The 26,561-nt window shown below is 40.5% G+C and overlaps 3 protein-coding genes across 6 annotated transcripts; all 3 read left to right on the top strand.

Moving 5' to 3' along the window:
- Nucleotides 1-865: 865 nt before the first annotated feature.
- Nucleotides 866-6,527, top strand: dhx40 (DEAH (Asp-Glu-Ala-His) box polypeptide 40). The gene is made up of 17 exons (XM_044201250.1): nt 866-1,270; nt 1,482-1,627; nt 1,719-1,838; nt 1,978-2,214; nt 2,406-2,472; nt 2,556-2,687; nt 2,832-2,931; nt 3,060-3,146; nt 3,292-3,474; nt 3,574-3,654; nt 3,777-3,934; nt 4,767-4,881; nt 5,046-5,154; nt 5,405-5,499; nt 5,611-5,680; nt 5,821-6,049; nt 6,307-6,527. The coding sequence occupies exons 1-17, from the start codon at nt 1,099-1,101 to the stop codon at nt 6,426-6,428; spliced, it is 2,223 nt and encodes a 740-aa protein (XP_044057185.1). The 5' UTR covers nt 866-1,098; the 3' UTR covers nt 6,429-6,527.
- Nucleotides 6,528-6,893: 366 nt separating this feature from the next.
- Nucleotides 6,894-21,468, top strand: akt2 (v-akt murine thymoma viral oncogene homolog 2). 3 transcript variants are annotated; one of them, XM_044201244.1, is made up of 15 exons: nt 6,894-7,328; nt 9,003-9,189; nt 9,834-9,965; nt 10,088-10,199; nt 11,083-11,236; nt 12,128-12,259; nt 12,382-12,447; nt 12,532-12,600; nt 13,582-13,704; nt 14,077-14,205; nt 15,323-15,537; nt 17,711-17,798; nt 17,888-17,990; nt 18,106-18,209; nt 20,627-21,468. In XM_044201244.1, exons 2-14 carry the CDS (start codon nt 9,144-9,146, stop codon nt 18,183-18,185), a joined length of 1,449 nt encoding a protein of 482 aa, XP_044057179.1. In that variant the 5' UTR covers nt 6,894-7,328; nt 9,003-9,143; the 3' UTR covers nt 18,186-18,209; nt 20,627-21,468. The 3 variants fall into 3 exon arrangements, with proteins under 3 accessions (XP_044057179.1, XP_044057177.1, XP_044057178.1); XM_044201242.1 differs by lacking the exon at nt 20,627-21,468 and having other exon boundaries at nt 6,895-7,328; nt 18,106-20,257; XM_044201243.1 differs by lacking the exons at nt 6,894-7,328; nt 20,627-21,468 and adding an exon at nt 7,461-7,578 and having other exon boundaries at nt 18,106-20,257.
- Nucleotides 21,469-22,365: 897 nt separating this feature from the next.
- LOC122878453 (cyclin P) lies at nt 22,366-26,548 on the top strand. 2 transcript variants are annotated; one of them, XM_044201249.1, is made up of 9 exons: nt 22,366-22,558; nt 23,250-23,375; nt 23,473-23,548; nt 23,741-23,910; nt 24,120-24,218; nt 24,875-25,030; nt 25,384-25,542; nt 25,661-25,839; nt 25,997-26,548. In XM_044201249.1, exons 1-9 carry the CDS (start codon nt 22,505-22,507, stop codon nt 26,163-26,165), a joined length of 1,188 nt encoding a protein of 395 aa, XP_044057184.1. In that variant the 5' UTR covers nt 22,366-22,504; the 3' UTR covers nt 26,166-26,548. The 2 variants fall into 2 exon arrangements, with proteins under 2 accessions (XP_044057184.1, XP_044057183.1); XM_044201248.1 differs by having other exon boundaries at nt 23,738-23,910.
- The last annotated feature ends 13 nt before the right edge of the window (nt 26,549-26,561 follow it).

Below are 26,561 nucleotides of genomic sequence, written 5' to 3'. Positions count from 1 at the left end.
AAAAAGTCATATTTGGAAGCACTGAGATTGAAAACAGTTCAGTCAAGGACTGTCCATGATTTGTAATAAACATAAATCTATACCTTCTTATAATGGCCTTAGATAGGCAGATTTTACATCATTTTCACTCTAGCAACTCAACTAATTTGTTTTTTTATCAAATTAACCTTGAATAATGTCAGAAGGTCTACTTTTCAATTCAAGGTGCCTGTCCCAAAACTCGCCTGGGTGGGTCAGCAGCATTATCACTTGATTTTAAAATTGGGTGTGCGCCTGTTACCCCGCTCAGACCAGAGGCCCTTTCCAAGAAGTATAGGTTTTGTTTTGTTTTTTTGTTTGTTTTGTTATATTGATATAGTTACATCTTTGCTCGGTATAACCTAGAGCAGGGTTTAGTTTTGACTTAGCAAAGGTATCCATACAACTCTCTGACTCTATTCTGTTTCTCAGAATAGGTCCCAGCTGGACAGGTCAGGGCAAAGGTTCCTGGAGAAAATATGCTTTGGGATTACACCACACAGCTGCTCAAATAAGTACTGTTGTGTAAAATGCACAACAGTACTTATTTGAGTTATTTGTGTGCTCAGAGGACATCATATAGTTGCTGATCATTTTGGGCACATCCACAAATATTAAATGACTGGTTCTAAACCTTGCTTTCACGCAGAGAAAACTGTCAATATTCTGATTGAATTTGATTTTAATTGAATAAATATGGACATTAACAAATCGACTTAATGATTTTTTAATGTTCTATTTGTACGATTATTTGGCGTTGGCACTATTTTTTTTTTTTTTTGTAAATAAAGCTTCATTTAAAAAAGTCCATTCAGACTTTTATAGTGGTGGAGGAGTTTGGGTCATGTGCCCACAATTCAACCAATAGAAACACAGAATGGGTTAGTTTGCGGAAGTTATTGTGCAAGCGTGTCGTCTTTGAAACAAGAGGAAGAAATTTATACATTTTTAAGTTTAATACTGTCTGTGGGCACAAACACCAACTAAATCGTATTCCGCATGATTAACGTCAATATTTATCTCGTCTGGTCAGCTCCTCACATTGATATCTGCTGGTAAAGCTAGTCAGAGTTGTCAGTTATGTCTAAATCAACGAGATGGGACTCAAAAGAAAATGAGTCAAAACACCTGCCGATCTATCAGCACAAAGCCAAGCTGATTCAGGCCGTCAAAGATAGCGCTTTTCTGGTTGTCACCGGTGAGACTGGCAGCGGGAAAACCACACAACTTCCACAGTACCTGCATGAAGCAGGTAAGCTGTCATTTTGCTGTCCTGTGTCTGTAAAGATAAGAACTAGAGACAAGCGTTTATGCGTTAAAAGACAACATCTAGATACAATTTAATTGCGATTCTGTTGGTTTAACTAACACAGCAGCCCCGGCCTATGTGAATTTTGTCAACGTAGGATACAGATGTGGCCATTGGATTCTTATATGAACCACTTGATCTTCTTTTTGTGTAGGTATTTGTAAAGATGGCAAAATTGGCATCACCCAGCCCCGCCGGGTGGCTGCAATCACAGTGGCCCAGAGGGTAGCCCAGGAGATGCAATGCACTCTGGGTAGAGAGGTTGGCTACCAAGTACGCTTTGATGATTGCACGTCACAGGTGAGAGGCAGAGACGACTCATTCCCTGCACAAAACACAATGTATTTATCTAAACGTTTCTGATAACGTGAAGATGTGTGTTTGAAACCAGGACACGGTGGTGAAGTACATGACAGACGGCTGTTTGCTCAGAGAGATCCTGGCTGATCCTGTACTTTCTCAGTACAGTGTTGTAATATTGGATGAAGTCCACGAACGCAGCCTCAACACAGTGAGTCAGTGCATAGCATTGACCCAATGTCATTAACATTTATAATGTCTGCACTTTACTATTAGATGCATACATTTTTTTTCTTCTTTCTGTCAATTTTTCAATGCACACTTTGACTAAGTGTTTGTTTTTGTTGCAGGATATTCTCCTGGGTTTACTGAAGAAAATCTTCTCCAACCGTGCTAAGGCCACCAAGGGCCAATCTTTCCCTTTGAAGGTAGTGGTGATGTCCGCCACCTTGGAAACTGACAAACTTTCAGCCTTTCTCGGCGGCTGTCCCGTCTTTGCTATTCCTGGGAGGACTTTCCCTGTCACCTGCACATTTGGTTCTGCTGTAGGACCTAAAGACATAGAGAGCACTGGTTATGTAAAAGAGGTACTGAGTTTCAGCTTTGAGTCAGGTGTTTGGTTTTCTTTATTGTTAAGATTGCTACAGGGAGAAAAACACATACTTTAACTTGGTTTAACACCTTTACAATCATTACTGAATAATCAAGTTTAGATATGTTTTTGTAGCCTGATGCACGTTGTTGGCATTTATTTCAACTGACATCTTTTGCTCCTCAGGTCGTCAAAATGGCCCTTGACGTGCACACCAGTGAAATAGCTGGGGATATTCTTGTGTTTTTGACAGGTAAGTCATAATTATCAAGCTCTAAGATCACAGTATATCTTAACCCTGACAAAATCTGCCATCTGCATCTCCATGTTTGACAGGCCAGTCAGAGATTGAGCGTGCCTGTGACTTGTTGTATGAGAAAGCTGAGTCTATAGATTACCGCTACGATGTACAGGACCAAAACGTGGAGGGCCTTCTTATTTTGCCCCTTTATGGATCCATGCCCACTGGTAAATACATGCAACAGCTGTTACATCTTATTCATTGTTAAGTAAATTAAAATTGTAGGTTTTTCCAGACTTTGGATACTGCAAAAGAAAACACAAACACTGTGGGGGGGAAAAAAACATTTATCATTTTTGGTCTCGTCACAGATCAACAGAGGCAGATCTTTCAGCCTCCACCTTCGGGAATAAGGAAGTGTGTAGTGGCCACTAACATTGCAGCAACATCTCTCACCATCAATGGCATAAAGTGAGTGAGGCCTGTGGTCACTGGTTTACCATTACGACAATGAACTGTGTGTGTGTAATCAACATCATTCAAATGTTTCACCGACATCTCTGCAAAACATATCATCGTCCAATTCTTTTCCCATGAAGGTACATCATAGACAGTGGCTTTGTGAAGCAACTCAACCACAACTCAAGGGTGGGCATGGATGTCTTGGAGGTGGTTCCTATTTCAAAGTGAGTTTTTGAATAAGTATCATGTCATTTTGAAACCTGCAAATAGGTTTGTTAAAGTAATTCTGCTGCTAACACCCACACCTTTAAGAAAGCTTGCCAACAGAGATTTGGACTGGATTTTTTGGGGGGGATTTTCTGTGACTAGGAGCGAGGCTCAGCAGAGAGCAGGCCGCGCTGGAAGAACCTCAGCCGGGAAATGCTTTCGAATCTACACCAAGGAATTCTGGGAGAAGAGCATGCCTGAATATACAGTTCCAGAAATCCAGAGGACAAGTCTGACTGCAGTGATACTCACACTCAAGTGCCTGGGCGTCCATGATGTCATTAGGTACACTGATACCCATTCTGTGTCTGTTTGCTTTCTTATAGTTCATAATTTCTTAATGCTCCCTTTACCGTCTTTATTAATGAGTTGATTTCTTTTAAGGTTCCCTTATCTGGACTGTCCAGAAGAAAGGTTTATTCTCGAGGCGTTAAAACGGCTCTACCAATGTGATGCCATCGACAGGTGAGCGGTTATACCTGCGGACTTGAATCAAGCTTTTGGTTTTCTAAGCACAGCGGTTGTGGGTTTATGTAATTCTCTGTAAAATTTCACGAGCTCTTATCTGTACGGTGTGTGGGCTGTAGGAGAGGTAGAGTGACCCGGCTGGGGGAGCTGATGGTGGAGTTCCCCCTGCACCCAGGCCTTACCAGGGCCGTGCTCAAAGCTGCCTCACTCGGCTGTCAGGACCTGCTGCTCCCTGTGGCCGCCATGCTGTCTGTAGAGAACATTTTCATCAGGCCAGGTCAGCAAGTTCGCTTTAAAGCAGAACAAAAAGCATGTGCTCAATTTAAAAACTATGAGCGAGGGGGAAAAAAACAACAACACAGCGCTTACAAAAAAGAAAGCATAATATTTAGGTTATATTTAAGGTGGGGTGTGCGAATCTAATCCAATACACGTCTTGTTGTCTAATTCAGCAAATATCTCCTCGCAGTCCACTAGCTGTCCGTTCTGTGTGTGCGCAGAAAAAAAATTCCAGTGTTTGTATACAACCCTGGCTCTGTAAATGGGAAACAAACAAAGTGGCTCAGACCGAGCCACACAACACTATTCCAGCCATGATTTGTGTCAGGTAACGTTAAATGACTTGCCCGCAGACATTCAGCTTACTCTCTAGATTGTTAAAATATGCTGTTGTTGTGATGTTAGCTATAGTAGCAGGAGAGTTGTGAGTATCGCTGTCTGGAGCTGCTGTGCTGGCTCTGGGAAAGCGTCTCGTCCTCTCTGGCTGTTAGCTTCGCAGCAGCAACTGTAGTGACGCTTTGCTAGCTCACAACGTAGCTAACGTTAGTTATATTACTTCCTGTGTCGTTGTTCGCTCTCTATTTGCTATTTGTCATGGTATTGGATATCTCCAGAATCGCACACCCCACCTTTTTAAGGGAATTGTCTACTAGCAGAGACACTTTTAGTGAATATAGAGAGCCAAGGACTTTCTGTATTATTTACTGATATGTTGATTTAATTATTTTTTATGTGTCAGGAAATGGCATATGCAGAGAAGTGTTGAAGTGTAGTGTGAAGACCGGAGCTTTGAGTTTACCCAGCTTTGACTGATCTCTTCCTTCTTGCAGGCCACCCTGAGAAGCAGAAAGAGGCAGATATAAAACACAGAGCGCTGGCTACCAAGAGCGGCAATATGAACGACTTTGTCACACTCCTCACTGTGTTTCAGTCCTGTAAATCCAGGTAAAGAACTGCTTAATGCTGCAAGATGCATCCTTATTATTTATTTTTGTGTGTGCAAAGAAATGTCAGTGTTAGCCTATCACTAGCAGTGTATTCAGGACCTTATACTGCATGATGGTATTATCACACCTATCAGAAGTGTGAGACTGTTTTGCATTCTGCAGTGACAGACCCTCAGCGTGGTGTAAAGATAATTGGATCCACTGGAGGGCGCTGAAGTCAGCCTTTAGTGTGGAGACTCAGCTGCGAGAGATCCTCCTCCGACTCCAACAGGTACAGCAGTTTACGCAACTCATTTTCACACCACTGACTGAAGCATGTTGTGTATCTATGCTCCTTTAAATGCTTCATATTGCTGTATCGCCACATCACTGTTGTACTTGAATAATTGTAATGAACCTCTTTGCAGATTACTGTGGTCAGATGTTCATTAATTTAGCATTCTTTTTACCAACACACTGCAGTGATAATTCATTTGAGTGTGATTATTATTTAATTGTGCATGCACCCTCTGTCCTTTCAGAAGAGAGATTTCCCTGTAGAAATATTTGAAGGCAATAAAAGTGAACTCTTCAGACGATGCCTGTGCGCAGGATACTTCACCAACGTTGCCAGAAGGTATCACCAAAGTTAATTTAAAATTATCCAAATGTAACTCTCCTTTGGGATTATCTCTTAGTAATGTGAACTTTTACTGGTTATTCAGTTAATTTCTTCCATCCCACATAGGTCTGTTGGAAAGGTGTTTTGCACAATGGATGGCCATGGATCCATGGTTCACATTCATCCATCATCATCGGTAAATTTAGTTTTGAATTCATTTAAAATATTTTGATTAATAAAACACAGTTTTCATAGAAGACACATGACGTTTCGATCCAAAACTTTGATGCCTCTTATCTGATTTCTTCTTTGATCACAATTCCTTGTTGCTCCAAGCTGTTTGACCAAGAGGCCGAGCTGAACTGGGTCATCTTCCACGATGTGCTGGTGACATCACGGGTGTATATCAGAACCGTGTGTCCTATTCGATATGAGTGGGTGAAGGACTTATTACCTAAACTCCATGAGGTGGACGTCTATGAACTGAGCAGTGTGGCAAGAGAAGAAGTGACTCATGAGGAGATGATAAAATGGGAGACCAGGGAAGCAGCCAAAAGACAACCAGGTTTTCAGAATGATTAATTAGATATTTATTTGAAAATTGTGATGTTGTACAACTTAATGGTTAATCTAAAGTGTTTGGTCCCTGCTATGACCATGCATGAAATGATCAAAAATAAGAGTCCACCTAAAGCACTGTGTGGATTAAAAGGTCATTTAAGCATGAAGATCTTAATTGTTTTACAGGGTGAATGAAGTTAAAAGATGGTTAAGCAGTGTCATTTATAACAAACTAATAGATTACTTTGTTTCTTTTTTCAGAGGTTTCTGCTGAGGATGTCATGAAAAAGCTGGAGAAGCGAAACAACGAAACCACTGTCAGTGATGCTCGTGCTCGCTACCTGCAACGAAAGCAACAAAGACAACAAAGTAAAGCTCTTTGACAAAAAGCGCTTGCTTTTGAGGACATGATTCATACAATGTATCACAAAGGAATATTTTTGGAAATGATATTTGAATAATAAACATATGTTACATTTATAGCATTGCCTCTTTCTTCTTTAATCCCTCCACTTTACACACCATGGTGTAGCAGTAGTTGGTTTAATGGGCCTTTTCACAAGGTTCACATCTAAAGAAAATTGGTGCTTTATTCTTAAACAGTAAGTAGACTGAAAGAAGCCTATTGGCTTAAAGAGGAGATGGGGACACTGGATTAAAAAGACACATTTTGGGACATTTGCCATGATTTATTAGAAGTTTTTTGCACTCCCTATCTCTCAGATAGTATGTACACCTGCTCTGTGCAGTTGGGGTGAGGTTAAGGTTACAATATAGTACTTGGTGTACTTTCACACCGACTGTTCAGGTGCAGTGGACCCTCTCTGGCCTCGTACGTCACTTCCTTTTGTGTGCGTCTGCGGGGCTGCTTTACTGTCTGGCTGGGACGGAGGGCTTCCACGCTAAGCAGGCGACTACCGACATTAAACCCATAAAGAGGAGGTTTCATCTGTCCAGGATTTGGAAATTATTTTTAGTCGTATTCAGCATAACTATCTATCAAGTTGGAGCTCAGTGGACTTTATTCTCTCGCTTCAGTGAGCCACTGCAGCAGCAACAGAGCAAGCAAGCACGCCGTCGTCGTCGCTGCTGCTGCTGCTGCTGCTGCTGCTGCTGCTGTGAGAGAAGAAAACAAGCTCGGTGAGCAGCCCGCTAAGCTGTGTGATCATTGACAGAGTTCAATACACACAAGCTTCAAGTGATAACTGGTGGGAGCTTTGTGCAGGGTACCCCTAGCCTTTTCAAGAACCGACAGCTGGGAATATTTTGTTGCTGAAGCCGAGGTAAGAAAAGCCGGGGTAATGAAGAGAACTAGCGCAAGTGGCTAACTGACATGCTAACTAGCTGTTAGCATGAAAGCTATTTTGGCTAGCTGCCTTGTTTGGTCGTCATGCGGTCATGGTCAGTGTCCTCGCTGCTGTCTGACACGCCACTTGGCCAAACAGCCCACCAGCTATAGTTGAAGTGTTGTAGCAACTTGTTTCCTGTTAAACTGTGTTAGAAAAGCTAACGACCTGTCTTGGACCTAGAAAGGTAACGTTTGTTGACTTTGCCTCAGCTAGCTAGGTAGCTAGTTACTACACTGAAAGGATGAGGATGTGCTACGTTTATGTTTACGTTAGGCAGCTTGTGGTTATGCTGGGTACAGATTGTATTTTTTTTCAGACATTAATTAAATATATTGGTCTAACTGGGTAGCTATCTAAAGTGTTGGTATTTATAGTCTCTTTATTATCTACTCAAGTGGTGCTACATGTACCTTAACGCTTGAGTAGATTTTACATGTCCTCTTTGCGAAGACCATTGAACCTTTAACTGCTGTACAATGTACAGTTAACTTGCTGTGCGTCGTATGTATTATCTCAAAGAGCAGTCACTATTACTCATTCAAATTCAAATTAGTAGGTGTACAGCTACGAACAACCGTGGATGCACCGCTGATGGCCAAAAAAAAAGTCCGAAGTCGTGGGAAGCCTTATCTGTTTTTATCTTTGTAAACAAAGCAGTTCAAACAGTCTTTGTGTTCTGGTGACTGTATACACTGTAATATTCAATCCCATCACTTTCACTGAAATACTGTGAAATTCTGGTAAACCTATTATCTAACATAAGCTGTTGATTCAGGGCTGACCCTGGATCACCAAAGCCTCTCCACAAACATTCAACAAGAGCTGTGGGTGGCTATTACATTTGACAGTACAGAGCTTTGCAGCCGTTTCGCTAATTGTTCAGTGGCATATTCAGTATTTGATTTCTACCTGGCATCACTAGATTAACAATATGTAGCACATATATTATGACACTGACACACTGGGGTAAGTCAGGGAGAATTGCATGAGATGATGGAGGTGGCTGAAGTTTTAAAATATAGCTTGTAGTCATGATAGTCATTATGCTAGTCCCATTTTGGATTTCACTGTCATAAGTGTTAGATGGTCAGATATGAGACAGTGAGCAGCTGTGCGGATTTCAGCAGTTTTCTTTGTTGTGGAGTTGTGTTTCATGGAAACAGAGTGCCTCAGAAGGCGAAGAATTTATTCAAGCGCAGTCCTGTGGTGACAACACTAAGATAGGCATCAATACATACACATCCTTTGTTTTGAGAAATCAGCTCACTTTATGTCCTCACCTCCATGTTCCTGACTGTAGTTTAACTTCCTTTAGGCCCTATGTCTTTTCACATTTATTTTTCAGTCTATCTCTACCCAAAAAGGCGTGTAAGAAATATTACCCAAGGCTATGTTTTTATTTGAAGCCAGGAACTGAATTGCCAATAGTCAGAAGTCACACAGCTGTAACAAAGAGTAACTTTGCTCTCATATTAGGTGTTCACTTGACATTCTGTTTTTTGTGATGTTATTTTCTGATATGCATTGAGCATTGCATTTGTATTTTATGGACAGTCACTCATTCTGTATTCTGCATTAACAGTATTTCTCTCTGTTCTTTTCCTCCAGGTATTACATTATATAGGAATTTATTTTTATTTTTTTAAATCTGAGCCACTGTCGGGCGACTTGACCCACAGGAACAGTTTGCACAATTTCCACCAGCTTGTCTGCAGCCCACTCCTGACCCAGACAGTCTTCTGCCCCAGCATGAATGAAGTCAGTGTTGTGAGAGAGGGATGGCTCCACAAGAGAGGTGAGGGGGCCCCTTGTGTTCACCGCCCACCATCTAAGTCTACATTAAAGTGATAGTCCTTGTCAAAATCTATATTAGATTTGTTACTCCCCTGTACACTTGTCAAGCTTGTAGTTTCCTCTGTGCTCCGCTTAATTCAGTCACTTAACGGATTCCCGTTGTAATAATATTGTGACACAGACTAGTGTATTTAGCTATATTAAAGGTCCAGTGTGTAACATTTAGTTGGAGCTATTGGCAGAAATGGAATATAATATTTATAAGTATGTTTTCATGTGATTAGTGTATAATCGCCTGAAAATAAGAATCGTTGTGCTTTCATTACATTAGAATAAGCCGTTTATATCTACAGAGGGAGTGGGTCCCCTTCCACGGATGTTGCCATGTTGCACCGCCATGTTTCTGCAGTAGCCCAGAATGGACAAACCAATCACTGGCTAGATAGGGCCTTTCGCATTTTTCGCAAGTTTTGCGGCCACCGTAGTTTCTCCTACACACTTGGAAGGGAAGGATGATCAGAGCAGTATTCGAATAGTAGAAAACTGCAATTTCAATGCTAGATGCCACTAAATCCTACATACTGGATCTTTAAAGGCAAACACACGAGCATGTAGTCAAAGAGTCTTCCCCTGTCTGTTTTCCAGGTGAATACATTAAAACATGGCGGCCTCGTTACTTCATCTTAAAGAGCGATGGCTCCTTCATTGGCTACAAAGAGAAGCCTGAGGTGTCCAGCGACCACAGCCTCCCACCACTCAACAACTTCTCTGTTGCAGGTCAGTTTTCCCTTCTGGCTGGCAAATTTTAGTAAGTGCTAGATTAAACTCTAAGTGGTTTTATGTCTTGTTGTTAGTGCTTTCAGTTCTTCAGTGTTAGCTCATGTGTCTATGCCTTGTAGAATGTCAGCTGATGAAGACGGAGCGCCCCAGGCCCAACACATTTGTCATTCGTTGTCTGCAATGGACCTCCGTTATTGAGCGCACCTTTCACGTAGACAGCAACGAGGAGAGGTAAAAAAAAAAACGGTTACTCTGCTGAGTCTCAGCCCAGTAAAGCTCTGTTCTGTTGCCTCCTGCTACCTATTGTTATCACTTACAGTATGATGTTTCAGAATAGCCAATCTCCCTGTTTAGTTGTTCCCACTGATATATTTTTCATTTAAAAAATGAATTGATAAAAGCTTATACAAGCTACATGTTTACCAAGGAAAACCATTCTTGTTGTGACACTGAAACGTCAGTCAAATCGTGTATCACATGAATCATGTTTGAACACAGCATTAAGTGTTGCATTCAGATCTATCAACTTTGGAAAGAATTTGTGGGCATGTAAAACACTGGCCTATTGTGAATAGAAGGCCAAAATGAAAAACATTGTTGTTAGTTTGAATGATCAAGTCTTGCTTTAAAGGAAGTAAGGACAGAAAGACACAAGGTACAACATTTTCACAAAGTCAAACTTAAGAGGGCCTAAATGGGCCGTTGTTCACTACAGGCAGTGAAATCCATTTTAGTTTGCGTAGGAAACACCATCATACTCAAAATAGAATTCAGTGCCAGATTAAACCTGATTATTCACCCCTAACCCAAGCAATCATCATTGAGTTTTGTTTACATCGGCTCTGCCAAGTACCAAATCCCAGCAGCCCCCAGCTGAATAGTACACAGATTATTCTCTACCTTCTAAACTTATCTAGCGAGACTACTGTTTTTCTTCTTTCTTAAGATACATTTTTGGCAAAACATCTAACCATCTGTCTGAATACAATACTGCAATTTGTATCTTAAGGCGAAACATCTGCCAATTAAAACATTTTGACAATAGATTTGAAATAATGTAGACATGGCTTTGGCTAGATTTTATAAGGGCAATGTGTGTTTTATTCTTGGTCAGGGAGGAATGGATGCGATCGATCCAGGCAGTGGCAAATAGCCTCAAGAGTCAGCAGCAGGATGAGGAGCCCATGGAGATCAAATTTGGCTCACCAAGTGACAGCAGTGGCACAGAGGAGATGGAAATTGCTGTGTCCAAATCCCGCACAAAAGTGGTCAGTATTTGCACAAGCAGTGCCTGGCAGCTGAGCATTTGCTGTGTTTGTCCAGCTAAGCTCATCTTTATTGAGCAAGTTGTTCAAACTTTAAGCCTCTTTCTCAAAGCTTTTTTTGGTGAAGCAACCTTTAAATGAGCAGAGGGTAACATTTGTGTATATATTTTGTTTAGTGCTGATTCCCTTCAAATGATTTTGAATGGCTCTGGTTGTACAGACCTAGTTTGTCAATTGACTGCTGACGTTGTCATCCAGTGTCCAAAGTATGTAGGGATGCAGTATGTATAGCTGTTAATGTTTAGTATATGGTTCTTCACAGTTGTTTGATTTTGATTTCTTATTTTGGGGGAAATGTTCTTTTATGGACCTATCCTTATTTGAATGATTCCCTGCTTTATGTGTATGTGATATTAATCAAATAGCGATCTGTGTCCACCTTTGCTCCACATCTGTCACTATAGGCCTGCAAAAGTCAATGTAATGTTTTTCAGTGTAGAAAATATTTGAGTCCACTTCGTTGCTGATGTTTCTCAAGTGATAATTTAAAGGCTAAGTTCTCTAATTTGCTGAGAATTTATAGCTATTTCAGCATGTCTTGTCATGTTTTGCATGCATGCATGAGAGTTTAATGTGTGTGTTTAAAATACATCATATGCAGTGCACCAACATCAGCATTGGGGCCAGTACAATGGAGAGCCACTGACTCATCAAAATGCTGTTCCTGTACATTTCAAAGACAGACCATTATATTTTATATTTTTATACTATATAAGAACACATTTTTAAGTCCCAGTCTTTAAGGAAAGCTGGATATAAGCTCACTCTAGTGTGAGTGTACTAGCAGATGCATGCATCTTTGTCATGGCGCATCTTTGATCATTGATCTTACAGACAATGAGTGATTTTGACTACCTGAAGCTACTGGGAAAAGGGACATTTGGCAAAGTGATCCTGGTGAAGGAGAAGGCCACGGGGATGTACTACGCCATGAAAATCCTCCGCAAAGAAGTCATCATTGCAAAGGTTAGTGCTAATCACATCACAGTAAAATCTTGACTTTGTTTTGAAACAACATTGCTATCTATTAGTATGTGGTCTTGCTCTCATTGCATGTACCGTGTGTGTGTCTGTGTCTATTTCTCTAGGATGAGGTGGCACACACAGTTACAGAAAGCAGAGTTCTCCAAAATACACGGCATCCCTTTCTAACAGTGAGTTACCACTGCCCGTGTTTTCCAAAATGAATGGACCATCAGTATAATGCAGTCACTCACTTTTGTTTTCCTTCTCTACAGACACTAAAATATGCATTTCAAACGCATGACCGGCTATGCTTTGTTATGGAGTATGCAAATGGAGGAGAAGTAAGTGTTCCTCTTTCTTATCTGGCCTACAATTGTGTCTGATGTGTTCATAATGTACCTGTGTATGACCTTTTGGAAGATGGCTAATTGTAGAAAAACACATTGTGATGCATCAATTTAAGGGCGCTTTCACACCCAACCAGTTTGGTTTGGTTTGTTTGGGCTGGTATGGACCCTGGTGTGGACCACACAACCGGGCCGAGAATGCTTGAAAAGGAGGGTCTCGGCCCACTTCCAAGCGGACACTGGTGCAGATCTTCTGTGGCGTGAAAGCAAGGGGACCAACCACAGGAATTTCAATATATCTCGTGTATATATTTATGTAAACATAATTTGGTAACAACTGTAACGTAAGTGACAGATTAGTATTACTCAGTAATACCTCCTGGAAAATTGCACTAGAAGAGAGACTAGACATGGCGCCTTTGGCAGAAGTGCTGCATAAACTCAGTCACCAGAATTTGATTCATTTTTTTTATTTATGATGCAGGATGACAATCACCAAAACTGTCCAGTCAATTACCTGTCAGTCTGTATGACCTCATGGTTCATTTGTAAGAAGCCAGTGTGAACATGAACCGGACCAGAACTAAAATGCTACAATGCATATTTTTTTCCCCTTGGATCCATCGGTCAAGTGTGAAAGCACCCTAAGATTTTAAATCCAACTGTTTGAAGCATCCAAATCAGATCAAATTGTAGGATTTGATGATGATCATCATCATCATCATCAAACTGTTGCGGAAAGAACCGAAATCAAATCAAGTCTTGAAATATTATTATTATTATTATTATTATTATCATTATTATTTTCTAATTGACTGTAGACATGCATACAGAAATGTTTAAATGCACACATTGAAAACGACCAGAAAGAATAACTATATACGATATCAAGTATCTCAAGGAACATGAGGAACTGTTCTGTCCCTCATTCCCATGTCTACTTTATTTATTTATTTATTTTTTACCCTTTTTCAGCTCTTCTTTCACCTATCGCGAGACAGAGTGTTCACAGAAGACAGAGCGAGATTCTATGGTGCAGAAATAGTGTCAGCACTGGAGTACCTACACTCACGCAATGTAGTTTACAGGGATTTAAAGGTAAGGTGTCTACATGCTCTAACAATATAATATTAATTTATTGTAAATAAGCTAGAGGGATATTATTTAATATGCTATAACCTTAGATTGTCATAAAATCTAAGGTAATAGCAAGGCATGTGATCAGTGCTGCAATTTCATAGGGATTAGTTAAAATGACAGAGCTACAGTAAGTTACATGCAATTATACTGCTGAGAGTATTAAATGATTGCATTGTAAACAATGTTGCAAATAAAAATAAAAACTTTCACTAACTTCTTAGATACAATGTTTAATCCTACTCTTTCCAATCATATGCTGTCCACCACATTCAATGTTTTAGTCCTTTTCCCGCCATAGCTGTCAACTAATTTGAATCTTTCTTTGCACAGCTGGAGAACCTCATGTTAGACAAGGACGGCCACATAAAGATAACAGACTTTGGGCTGTGTAAAGAGGGGATCACAGATGGTGCCACCATGAAAACCTTCTGTGGGACCCCAGAGTACCTGGCACCAGAGGTAACGCCACAATGCCTGTGGACTCTGACATCATTATGTTTTGTGACCAGGATTATGTAAATAAGCTCTGATGCCACAGGGCTGGATGAGCACATGATGGAAACTAGTTTTAATAGGTTGGTCGTTTCATGTCTGAACATTTTGGAGCAACTTTGTGTGTCGGTCGCGAACCAGTCGGCTCTGTGAGCCCGCTCCTTTTTAAGTGAATGATGGGAGTCGGCTCCCTAACAATCAGGATAGTTATTCTTGACATCCCACTTTTTAATCACCAATATGACAGAATATTTCAATGTATTTCAATGAAATGTTATTTATATAGCGCCAATTCATAACAGAAGTTATCTCCGTGCACTTTTCCTATAGAGCAGTTCTAGACCGTACTCTTTATAATATATATGATAGATGAAGAATGTTGCATATTTATTTCTTGTAACAAAGAAGAATGTAACTCAGGTAGTGACCAGCAGAAGTGGTACTAAATGAAGAGCCATTTGGGAGCCGAAAGAGTCTGCTCTCAGAAAGGAACGGAGCCATAAGATCCGGTTCCCTTCAATTAACCGTAATTCCCATCTCTACTTTGTTGACGTGATTGTGGGACACTATGTGAAAACCTGTTAGACCAGTAGTTCAGCTGGTAGAGCTGGTTGTCAAATTGTAGTGTTGATGCTTTGGCTACCACAACAATAAAATGCTAATTGACCTATAGAACAATAGAACTGACAATCAACAGGTTGCTGGATGGAAAAGTTTGCTCTCAGATTTTGTTCAAAAACTAAATGTCCTATTGCAGAGATGTATCCATATAGTAAAGACACTCTCCTCTGAACTGAACTGCTGTAAAACGAGTTTGCTTACAGTAAAACAAAAAGGACAATTAAATTAATAACATGCAGTAGCATTTTATTAGGCTTTTTGCCTTTATTTGACAATCAGTGAAGTAAAGATAAAAGCTTCGAAGATTTGATGGCTGCTGCTACATTTTTTTTTTTCCAACTATCATTTGAGATAGGGAAAACAATGGCTACAGCGTTTTTAAAAAATAAATAAATTGTGTTCCTGCACTGATATTCCTGTTGTTTTATTTCTCTGTCAACTCTTTTCATTCCCACCCTTCCAGGTGCTAGAGGACAATGACTACGGACGAGCGGTGGACTGGTGGGGACTGGGCGTGGTCATGTATGAGATGATGTGTGGCCGTTTGCCCTTCTACAACCAGGACCACGAGCGTCTCTTTGAGCTGATCCTCATGGAGGAGATTCGCTTCCCTAAGAACCTGGCTCCTGAAGCCAAGGCCCTGCTAGCCGGTCTGCTCAAAAAGGATCCCAAACAAAGGTTTGTGGTTTGCAGCTGATGTATGTTTTTACACCATACACCTTGATAATCAAGCACAAATTTAGTAAATACATTTGTAATTATTCTTGAAGATAATTAGGATAAAAATAAGCACGTAATCATGTAACAATGGTGTCTCTTATAGTGTTCATCAGCAAACTGGTGGCAGCTGTCACTAATTCTGTCAGAATTGGAAGGCTGAAAATAAATATTATACCCAAAGATATTTTTACAGATATATAACCAAAATGAAAACACCGGTTTGATGAACATCCAACATATTGCTTGAGGTCAGTTTTTTTTATAAACGTTGAGTAAACATCTATTTACTGCAGCCATATAAAGATTTATGAAAGAGCATTTCACTGTATCAAGCAGTGTTTCAAAGTGTTAATTTACTGCAGTGCGACTGTTTTGTGAGATTGTTTTAACATGAACGCATAGCATAAACATTTCTGATAAGGAAGTGTGATCAAGAAATGTACTGGATGGGACATGTTAGTTAAATAAAACTTGTCAGTGCTCTCTGGTGGACAAACTATGTAATCATGACACGGTTTATAAATTCGCAATCTTTTCATTCATTTAATTTCAGTACTGAAAATGCTGATATATCTGTAATAAACTGATTTTGTAAGTTTTCATTTATAAGCTTGCATTGAAATGTTCTTCAGAAGATTTTTAATTGCATGCACAGCAACATTAAAGAACTTAAAAGCAAAATCTGAAATTGTGAGCAGTGTTGCCAACTCTCGTGAGACAAATAACATCAGCTTCAAAACTTTGGTGGTTACTCTTGTATTTTAGGGTGATGCTGACAACTTAGAAAACATTATCCAGTAATGATTTCAATTTACATTGACAGAATATGTGATTGTTGGATTACTCACAAAGTGTGATGTAATCTGATTACATCTAGTCTGTATAGCCAGAAAATAAAAAGCCTGTAACAATGCTGATTTAAATTTAAAAAGGAAAACTAAGAAGAATCATGTGCTCCATTAACTTTTATCAGCTATAAAAAAAGTAGTCAATATTATTTGGTACAAATTAAATGCAAATCACCACCAATAATGTCTAGGATGATACCTTCATTCTAAAAAGATGGGTTTAAATGTAATTAGAAACAACCAACCAAACTACTGTATTAATGTAGGCCTGTTGTTTAATTACAAAGGGTAGCCTACATATTTCTGAGAGCAATGTCAAAAGTCATAAGAATGGTGCACTCAAAAAATAAAACTATAAACCTATAAAATCTGACCATACAGTCCATGAATCAGACTCATAACTAGGCAGTAACCGCAATAAACCCAGATTGGTTAGGCTATATGAGTGACATGACAATGAGAGTGAGGAGGGGGCGGGATAGGTCCATGTGAGGATTTGTGGGAAGGCGAATTACACTACAGCACTGATAATATTTGTGAGGCTGTGAGCAGACAGTGTCAGTCACTGCATTGGGGAACATAGTGATCATAAATGTCAGATTTTCCTAACAAGCAACCATACTTTTTTTTAAAACAAGCCCAAAAAACCGCAACCCACGATTTTTTCAAGCGACTTAAAAAACAAAGCCCAAAGTTGCGTATTATAAGCAGACTTGGCAACTCTGATTGTGAGTGGTACAGTGTTTTAATATTTAACAACACACTATTCATTTAAGGTAAAATAAATTCTTACTATTTACAGCTTCACTGTGAAAGCAAGGCTGTTGAGCTGAATATCTAGCTACTGAAGATGCAGCAGTACAGCTTGAGGAAAAACATTTTCTTCCTTGCACCTATCTGCTGTGCTCGGGGGCACCACATATTCAGCTCTAAAATAGGGAACCACATTATTAAGCCCTTGTTCCTTCTTGATTAGTTTTGGTACAGAGTAATGGCCATAAAGAAGGACATAATTGATTGTTGTTTTGGTCAAGCACCGGTGTTTCTGTGCTAATATTAGCACATTGAGCACCGCCTGCAGGCTTACTAACACGTGCACCTGTAAGCAGGAAGGAAATGAAGAATAAATTTGTCTAGAAATTGGTAAATACAGAAGTCAGAAGGGAACAACACAGCATAAGTGCTTGTTGTACATTTCTAATGACAGTGTTTGCACTATTCTGCATAAGGAAAAGGTAGCTGTTGAGTGGGCGATGATGACAGTGTTTTTGTTTTGTTTACAGGCTCGGAGGCGGACCAGACGATGCCAAAGATGTGATGAGCCACAAGTTCTTCACCTCCATCAACTGGCAGGATGTTATTGAAAAAAAGGTGATGTGCTGGGGAAAAAAAGCAAATGATGTGATATTTAAAATAAGTTGTTCAGAATGTAAAATGACTGATATCTTTCTTCTGCTCAGCTCATTCCACCCTTCAAGCCCCAGGTAACATCAGAGACGGACACACGTTACTTTGATGACGAGTTCACAGCACAAACCATAACAATAACTCCCCCTGACAAGTGTAAGTAGATAGACCTCTGTCATTTCTGCTTTCAGATTGGATTTATACATGTTCTTACACATTTACATGTCTGTTTCAAACTTTTTTTTTCTCCTTCCCTCTGTGTATACTCCAGATGACAGTTTAGATGCGGAGGATTCAGATCAGCGCACGCACTTCCCTCAGTTCTCCTACTCTGCCAGCATACGGGAATGATTACTCAGACTCTTGAACAAGCAGGCAGGCTTACACACGATCACAATCCCACATATACACTTGCACTGTTGGGGAATTCGAACGACACCAACAAAAACTGGCACAAGACACATTTTCATTCGGTCTTTAATGCACCTACAGACACACATACACTGGCAAATCAGACAAGACAGGGATCATAGAGTATGAAATTAACACACAGGCCGTGAATGACTGACCTCAGCAGGTTTGTGTGCATAGACTGGCAGCTTTGTCTCTGTACGTCCTCTCAGGGTTGGCTTTAGGCTTCCCTGCAGGACCTCTGCTGCACTACACTGGGTACCACATCAAAGCCTTGACACTTTGAAAACCAGGTTATGCCAGCAAGTACCACCTCTTTACCAGCTGTACCCGTGCTACACACACACACACACACACACACACACACACACACACACACACACACACACACACACACACACACACACACCAACTCATGCAGAGACTGCGTATATATACACAAACGTATTTGATAGAATTTTAAAAAATGTAATCAAAATTAGGAAAATGGAAAAGATTTGGGGAAAGATAAATTGTAATTTCATCGATTGTTACGGTTTTAAATGTAAAGCCATATTTCTGCATTTTTTGTGATTTTTGTTTTTCTTTTCTTTTTCTTTTTTTTTTTTTTTTTTTACAAGTGCTCTTTCTGGAACTTGCTGTTACAAATCAAGTGTGAGACTGTTCTTACAGTAGGGGGAAATGGGGAATAGGGGGAGACGAGAAGGGTTGCCATTTCTGTGTTTGCACTGCACGTGTGTATAAGTGAAAGGGCGAGCCGATGTGTGAACGTATGCGTGTATGCATATGAGTGCAGGAGAATGTGTGAACAACCATTTTGATTCTCAACCATCCATTTGTGTCTGTTTTTATGCATGTTTTTAAACTCTGAACTATTGCTGGAATATCGAAGAGAGGACACTACACGGCACTCAATGGCCTTTTTTTAAAGGGAACAAGCGTGTAATTTATGATTGTTGTGCCGCTAAATTGACTCAGTCAGGAATAGAAACTGGGATCTCTTGCATGGCTAACCTTTTGCTTTAAAAGCGGCATTAATTTAACCCAAAGTGATGCAGCAGTCAGGCTCTTAGAGTCCCCTTCGCTGTGTCGAGACTGACTTACCGACCAACTAGCTCCTGGTTGGAGGTGTAAGAGTGAGTTTTCATTAAGGGCAGTCGCGCTATGTGTTAAAAGACAGTTAGAATAGAAGGAAAGAGGAGAATAGAGACTAGACGCTTGACCGCAGTTGTTCCCCAACCCGTCTAGAGAGACCAATGTAGACGAACACAGCTATTCGCTGTCCTCGATCCAGTAATTCTCACTCCCTAGCTGAAAAGTTAGGCACCAATCTTCTGTTCATTTTTTATTTGTAATAAAAATTTGTAATATGTGTTTTAAGTTTTAAAAATATTTTTAAAATAAGCCTTTGAGAGTTCCCTTATTTAAAGAATGAGAGTACAATCGTTGTTAAGTCTTTTATGAGGCCAAACATTGACTGACATGGTGGACGTTTAGCACTTCAAATGATTCCACATTTGATGTTTAGAACCTTGGCTTTGTGTTTTCTTTAATGCTGTGTCGAGGCACTTAAATCTACGTAGTTGTATGTCTGGAGCAACAGTCTGCAGGTTTACAATCCAACTAAATGCTGCATGAGCTGGTCGACCAACCTTCAACCTGCAGACAGGGGGAACTAATCAAAACTTCAGCTGATGTACTGTTAAGTTGAAATGAAAATCTGCATGCTTTGAGTCATGACGGCACATGATTGAGAGAAGTTCTGGGCAGCATATTGAAAAGTGCTCATGTTGACAAGCATTTTATATTCCATATTGCTGGAAGATACGTTGGTTGCTCTTTGAGCTTCACTAAAGGAACATCCGAGATATTTTTGTTTGTCATTGATTTGTTTTTGTTTGTTGATTTTTCTCCTCTTTTTTTGTCCATCTATTTCTCAAATTTTGGAAGACACATTGTCTTGTTTAAGTATACGTTATATTAAATATATATATTAAAAGTTTTTAAACGGCTTTCTTTTTGGTTACGTTTTTCATTTCAAAGGGTTTCCATTTGAGGATCACATCGCTTAGGCTGAACTGAATTCACTGATCATAATTTGCATGAGCATATATAAGTAAAGTATTATTAAGGGAAGTTAACATCAATTTGATCATTGTTTTTTAAACTATGGGGGGGAGGAAGTCCCTAAGCACTTAAATTAACAAACTTGCCTACCCTTAGAACGTATTTTAAAGTTGTACTATTTTAAAAGAAAAAAAATATTTTCCAGGCAGTTCTTAAACGTTAATGCTCTGCAGAGAACTACTTTGTTTAATGGTTTTGCAGAAACATCTCTCAACATACTCCTCATGTCACATGTTAATTTGTTTTTATTTCAGTTTGTGTGACTGACAGAGCGACAGAGGGTGACAGTGAGCTGTTTGAGTGAAAGTGGTGATAAGGACACAGGAAAAGCAGCAGGTTTTTGACTCTTTATCGCTGGGCAGCAGGTGGCCCCAGTTCCTGCAGACGATAATGTGATCAAATGGCTTTGATTTACAGTTCACAACTCCAGCACCTCTTCTCACTGGCTCAGGCACAGCCATCATACTCTAGCCTAGTGTCCTGCTTTGGAAACTGCAGGATCGGATATCAGAACCACTGCACTGATGGACTCCACTGTGGATTTGCCTTCATTGCTATCATGGCCATAAGGGGGTGCTGCTGAACTTTTTTAATATTGGTTGTGAAGCCATACTCTGAACCTCGCTGCTGGCCACGCTTTAAGCAATGCTTCACAGCTAAACATGCAATACCCCTGACCTCTCCTGTAGGCATACACAGGCACAACAAGTGCCTCCTCACTATTGTGTAAATACCAAAAAAACAAACAAAAAAAAGCTTGATGGTGAATGCAGCATTAGTAGAAAGGGAGGCCTGCAGCTTTGTAGTATTTGATTTGCAGCTTTACTATGGTTATCTTGCTTCTCTGTATATTTGAATGTGATAAACAGTCACGAATGTCACACCTGATGCTGGCGTAAGATTTTCTTTGCTTGTTGCTGTTAGTTGAGGCTCAGAGGGCAATGAAAAAAAGCAATCTTTAAGGGGAGGACATTGTCCTGGTAGACAGTTTCAGCCCCCCTTTGCAAAACTTTACAATGTAACGGGTGATACCTATTACAATATGGTAGCTTATAACATTTGCAACTATAATGTGCCAGTAAACATTTTTACTGAATAAAGTTGTGCGTGTCTTTTGTTATGCTATTGTTTTATAGTGCACACCGTACACCTGCACACTGTTCAGATCTCTGCTACAGCTCTGCAATCTTTTGTAAAGCTTACAGTATAATAGTGTTCGATGTAGTATGATCACTGGCACTTGGGGACTTTGCACGCTTGACCTCAGTATTTCTAGTGTTTGTCATAAGTAGTCTTTAATTGGATTGCATCAGGCTATATAGAAAAATATTTGCATTATTCTGTCTCCCTCAAATATAATAATACACTTTATTTATACAGCACTTTTCAAAATGAAAGTTACAAAGACCTTTACATGGTTGAATCAGTGTTAAAACATTTCAGGACTGAGACAAATCCAATCAGGCATTTAAAAATACAGCAATAAAATAAAATACCCCCCCCCCCCAAAACCAAGATAGGTTTTGAGAAGTCACCGATTCAGCAAGCCTCAGATCCTCGGGTTCAGAGAGAACTATGGAATATGCAGATGAGGGTGGACAAAACAATCCACCACAGCGAAAACTGAACGTTAGTTTATGATTTATGGCAGGTGTAAGGGTTTGCATTAGACTGCACAGATAATTTGCATGAATCTCCAAGAGCTAATTAACGTCGTACCACAAAAAGTGCTGTGAAGTGTGACGTTTTTGCTTGAGATGCGACATGTTTCCAGTCCAAATGTCGAGTAAACAAATTATTATATTATGGTGCATGCCAAGCTACTTTACACTGAGCCATAACATATAAACCTGAAAAATCTAGTTTTGGTCATTTCAACGTAAAAAAATCCAAATACGTTTTGTGTCACTTTGAGCAAAACGCGGTTTATTTTTCAAACGGCGACCGGAAGTCCTAATCCTAACCTGTCTACCTTGACACCGGTGTGCCAACCCCAATCAGCGTGCCCCACCTGTCTTTATCAGTCGCTGTCCAAGCAGCATGGTTGCTTTCTCTGCTCCAGGCCTCCGCTGACACCCGTGGATAAGTAGCTGCAGCGGCCCGGCACGGGAACTCTGTCTCAGGCTGTGACCATGGCCAGGACTGGTTTCTGCGACTCCCAGCCCCTGTTGGACTTACACAAGAAGGTGAGCATGTGCTCAGTGGGCTCAACAGAACCAGCCTGAATCACATTTTCTTGAGAAAATATCAGGTTTATAAATTAAATGCTATTCCTATTTTCAGGTGCTTAAACTGAGATGTGCAACAGGTTATTTCCCCCCCCTTAATGACACTTTTTATTTTCTAAACAATAATTGATGACATAGTAGGTAGAATTTATTGAGCAATATGTTGGGGGGGTAATTAACAGAAGAGAACCTATTCATAAAAATTTAATCTCAATTACACATTACCCTAACTCATGCCTTTTCAGATCAAGCTATGTAATCTATTTTATTTATTTATTTTTTTCTTTTAAAGTGCTTTGCCTATTCCTCAAACTGCACAGGCCTGGTGCATTTTTGTGTTGTCATGAAAGTAATTGAATTCACCTGCCATGGTCCCAGGTGTGGAGGAGTCCCTGATTAGATGGCGGGAGTAGGACCTTAAGTCTCGATGACCAGACATGAACCACTGTTTATTTTGTGGCATTATTGTCCACTGATAACCGATTGTCATGCAGAGAATTAACTGCAGCCACATACAGTCACTATCAAAGACATTAGACTTTTTATTTTTATTTTTTGCCTCATTTGTAATAAAAATGGGTAGGCATACATTTTTAGGTGTCCAGGATCACATCAGTATCAGTGCAAAGACTTTCTGTTGTCCCTCCAGGCGGATGAGAGGCGAGCCCCATTAAGAACTTGGGCTAATGCCTGTGGGCCTATAGATCGCTGGCAGCCTGTAGGCACAGACGAGTCCAGGATGGCCCCTGTCAAAATGGAGCCAGAACGCAGATGGGTACACCTTTCCCACTTGTCACCGTCACCCAAAGCATACTACAGTGCCTCTTGCAAGTGCATGTTGTACTGATGTGTAAGGTGTTGTCTTTTTGCAGGAAAGGAGGTTATCGATGCAAACCAGTGAAGGCATCATCATGGGGTTCCATGAAGACAGTCGAACACGCTCAGCTGGTAGTGTAATCAATACCAGAGGTTTTCAAACTTATTCAGACACCAGTGGGTCTGAAATAAAGGCACTTAATATGGGGATAACTGCAGTTTCTACACTTTGCATAAATTAAAATCTCTTTTTGCTAGAGGAAATTTGGGATTTCGTTGCTAGGGTTTTTATTCCAGGGTCGTCCTTTCCATCCCGTATAGCAGATGGGTGTATGGAGGAGCATGTGCTGCTTCACCCTCTTGGGCTGCAGGGTCTTCACAGCCTCCAGGCACTGGTGCCCACCTTTCTGCGCCATGAAGTTGAGATGGCACTGGAGAAGCTGGACCTCATATGGGACAAGACGTGCGCCTGGGACATGTTCTTGGATATGATGGTGAGACATCATAGGTCACTAAACAACTTCGTGTTTAATGTTTCTAATTTTCTCTTTAAGGAAGGAACATTACCACTAAAATGCGCAGTATGCAGACCTCACAATTGTATACAAGAGGGGCAACCTAGAAGACTGGCGCAAACACTCATCGCACTGTATCTCTTTAAATATTTAGCGTGTGCCTCCTGTTTTCTGGTTTCACCCTGCAGAGAACTCAAACACGAAGCTCTTTTCCCAACACTGACCTGCCCCGGCATTTCACTGATGCCACTCGTGCTGTCCTGGTAGACTGGCTCATTCAAATTCATGTAAGTCTCACTGTCGATAGAGGGTTTCTTCTTACTCATAACAAAGCTTGTCTTAATATTCAGGTAATTTAAGATCTTGTTGATGAGAACCTGTCAAATACTGGAAAAACCATAGCAAGAGGATGGCTCTATTTGTCTTGAGTGTTAAAGTAAAATACTGAATTGGATGGCCTGTCGAGGGCCATACATTAAAGGAATAGTTCAACACTAGGAAATACTCTTTTTCACTTTCTTGCAGAGAGCTAGATGAGAAAATTGATAACTCATGTCTGTATGGTAAATATTAGCTACAGTGAGCAGCTGCTTAGCTTAGCATAAAGACTGGCCACGGGGAAACAGCTAGCCTGGCTCTGTCCAAAGGTAAACCAGCACCTCCTAAAGCTCAGTAATTAACGTTATATATCTCTTGTTTAATCAGTACAAAAAACGTGTAATAGTGCATTTTTACGGAGGAGGGGCTAACTCATACAAAAAATAACATTTACTTATGCTAACAGCCTGCTGGCTGTAGTTCATTTGTAGCCTACTGTATCAATTGTCTTTTCAAAGTCTCTGCAAGAAATTGATTTAAGCCTATTTCACAAAAAGTGAAATTTCAAACTTATTATTTTTTTTGTAGTTTTCAGTCTTTAATGCCCTGTTTTATTTCCTACCAGGAGATTATGCATTTTCAGGAAGAGACCCTTTATCTGGCCATACACCTCCTCAACCGCTCCCTGCGTCAGATCAAGGTGACCACAGCCAACCTGCAGCTCCTCGGTATGGTTTGCCTCTTCGTTGCTGCGAAGAAGGAAGAGTGTCTTCTCCCTGAGGTACACTGGCTCAGTGCTCCCCAACTATAAAGCTACAATATGTTAAACTTGCGTGTGGTGTCTGCTAACATCTCTAAATAATCCGTGATTGGTTGGCTTGTTGCAGGCTGTGTAGAGCAAATATTTATTTTAGATTGTATTAGCTAGTTAAACTTAAAGCACTAAAACTTGTGTCAGAAAAGTTGGTAGCGTAAATGCCCAGAGAAAGTCAACTGATAAATGGGAGATGAATCTATAATTGTTTTTTGTTTTTTCCTTGAACGTGTATAGTAATAAAGTAACAACAAATAGCTCTTCTTTAAGAAATTACAGATTTGCCAAAGACATTTTTCCTTTTGTGCTTCCTCTTCCAGGTGTCTGGACTGTGCTACTTGATGGACCACACCTACACTAAGCATCAGCTACTGCGAATGGAGCGCAAAGTCCTCTGTGGGCTCAAGTTCGATTTGTCCTACTGTCCCCCTTTGCATTTTCTCCTCCTCCTTGCCTCCGTCGCACGCTGCAGCACTAAGGTTGATCTACATTGTGTGTTTTTCAAGTTTCATATTGGTGTAATTTTTAACTGAACCTGTGTGTGTAAGAGTTTTTCTTCCAATATGTAGAGATCTGAAGTCTCATCTGTGCCACCAGGTGGTGTGGATGGCTCGTTATCTGCTGGAGCTCTCTCTCCTGGAGGGCCAGTGTGTGGTGTTTCTACCTATGCAGCTGGCAGGAGCGGCCCTCTGCTTGTCCCGCCAAGTTCTGCAGGAGCCTCCGACACCAGAAGGGGAGGCCGCCTGGTGTCTGGCCTCCAGCGTCCATGTCGGCAGGTGGGTATCTTGACTGATAAGATGGCCTCATCAGCTCTGTCGCTGAACTCCGGCTTCTCTATGGTCCTATCTTCACAGATGCAAGTAGTTGTTTTTTGTTTAAGTCAGCATCCATCCCACCTGTCAAGTTGACATCTGCATGCTTTGTGTTTTTCAGTGAGACGGCCCTGCTGAGGATCATGCACATTCTGGCCAGTGCCGCAGCCAAGGCCCACACCCGAGAGACGTGTGCTAGTTTTATTAAATTCTCCTCCCCAGAGACCATGCATGTCAGCAGACACCCAGGTCTAAAGGACGCCTCTGGTCTGCTGGGCATATGCACATGACATTCCTAACTCGCAGGAACTTAATTATATCCCAAAGCTTCAAAGTAGAGATACTAGACCAGTGTCACTCGAGGACTTGACTCCTGTGTGGTCCAAGCCTCTGACCAAGGCTATGTTCTTTGCTATGGATCCTGAGGAGTTACCATGGAAATGGGCGAGGAAGAAGTGTGAAAGATTTGAAACCTTGTTTGAGAATGAATCGCATGTATGTGATTTAGCCAACCTAGTGGCACACCTGTTTTATGATCTTATCTTGCAGCTGATTTTTGAAAATATTTCAATTGTATTAATGTTTTCCTTGTCTTGTCACTTGCAAAAAGGATGTCTATCAAGTTATTTCTAAAGTTTTTTTTAATGTTAAAAATAAAGTGTCTGCTGCAATATTTTGAGTTTTAG

Source organism: Siniperca chuatsi, linkage group LG7, assembly GCF_020085105.1.
Source record: "Siniperca chuatsi isolate FFG_IHB_CAS linkage group LG7, ASM2008510v1, whole genome shotgun sequence".
Taxonomy (NCBI): Eukaryota; Metazoa; Chordata; class Actinopteri; order Centrarchiformes; family Sinipercidae; genus Siniperca; species Siniperca chuatsi.
The sequence above is the reverse complement of the archived record's forward strand: the minus strand, read 5'-3'. Positions and strand labels throughout refer to the sequence as shown.

Excerpts from the sequence above, each read along its gene's own strand:
- dhx40 (XM_044201250.1), top strand. The coding sequence starts at position 1,099 with ATGTCTAAATCAACGAGATGGGACTCAAAAGAAAATGAGTCAAAACAC. Across the intron at positions 2,473-2,555 it reads TATTCTTGTGTTTTTGACAG|GCCAGTCAGAGATTGAGCGT; the intron begins GTAAGTCATAAT and ends CATGTTTGACAG. Across the intron at positions 3,935-4,766 it reads GAACATTTTCATCAGGCCAG|GCCACCCTGAGAAGCAGAAA; the intron begins GTCAGCAAGTTC and ends TCCTTCTTGCAG.
- akt2 (XM_044201244.1), top strand. The coding sequence starts at position 9,144 with ATGAATGAAGTCAGTGTTGTGAGAGAGGGATGGCTCCACAAGAGAG. Across the intron at positions 9,190-9,833 it reads GGGATGGCTCCACAAGAGAG|GTGAATACATTAAAACATGG; the intron begins GTGAGGGGGCCC and ends TCTGTTTTCCAG. Across the intron at positions 12,448-12,531 it reads CACGGCATCCCTTTCTAACA|ACACTAAAATATGCATTTCA; the intron begins GTGAGTTACCAC and ends CCTTCTCTACAG.
- LOC122878453 (XM_044201248.1), top strand. The coding sequence starts at position 22,505 with ATGGCCAGGACTGGTTTCTGCGACTCCCAGCCCCTGTTGGACTTACAC. Across the intron at positions 22,559-23,249 it reads TGTTGGACTTACACAAGAAG|GCGGATGAGAGGCGAGCCCC; the intron begins GTGAGCATGTGC and ends TTGTCCCTCCAG. Across the intron at positions 23,911-24,119 it reads ACATGTTCTTGGATATGATG|AGAACTCAAACACGAAGCTC; the intron begins GTGAGACATCAT and ends TTCACCCTGCAG.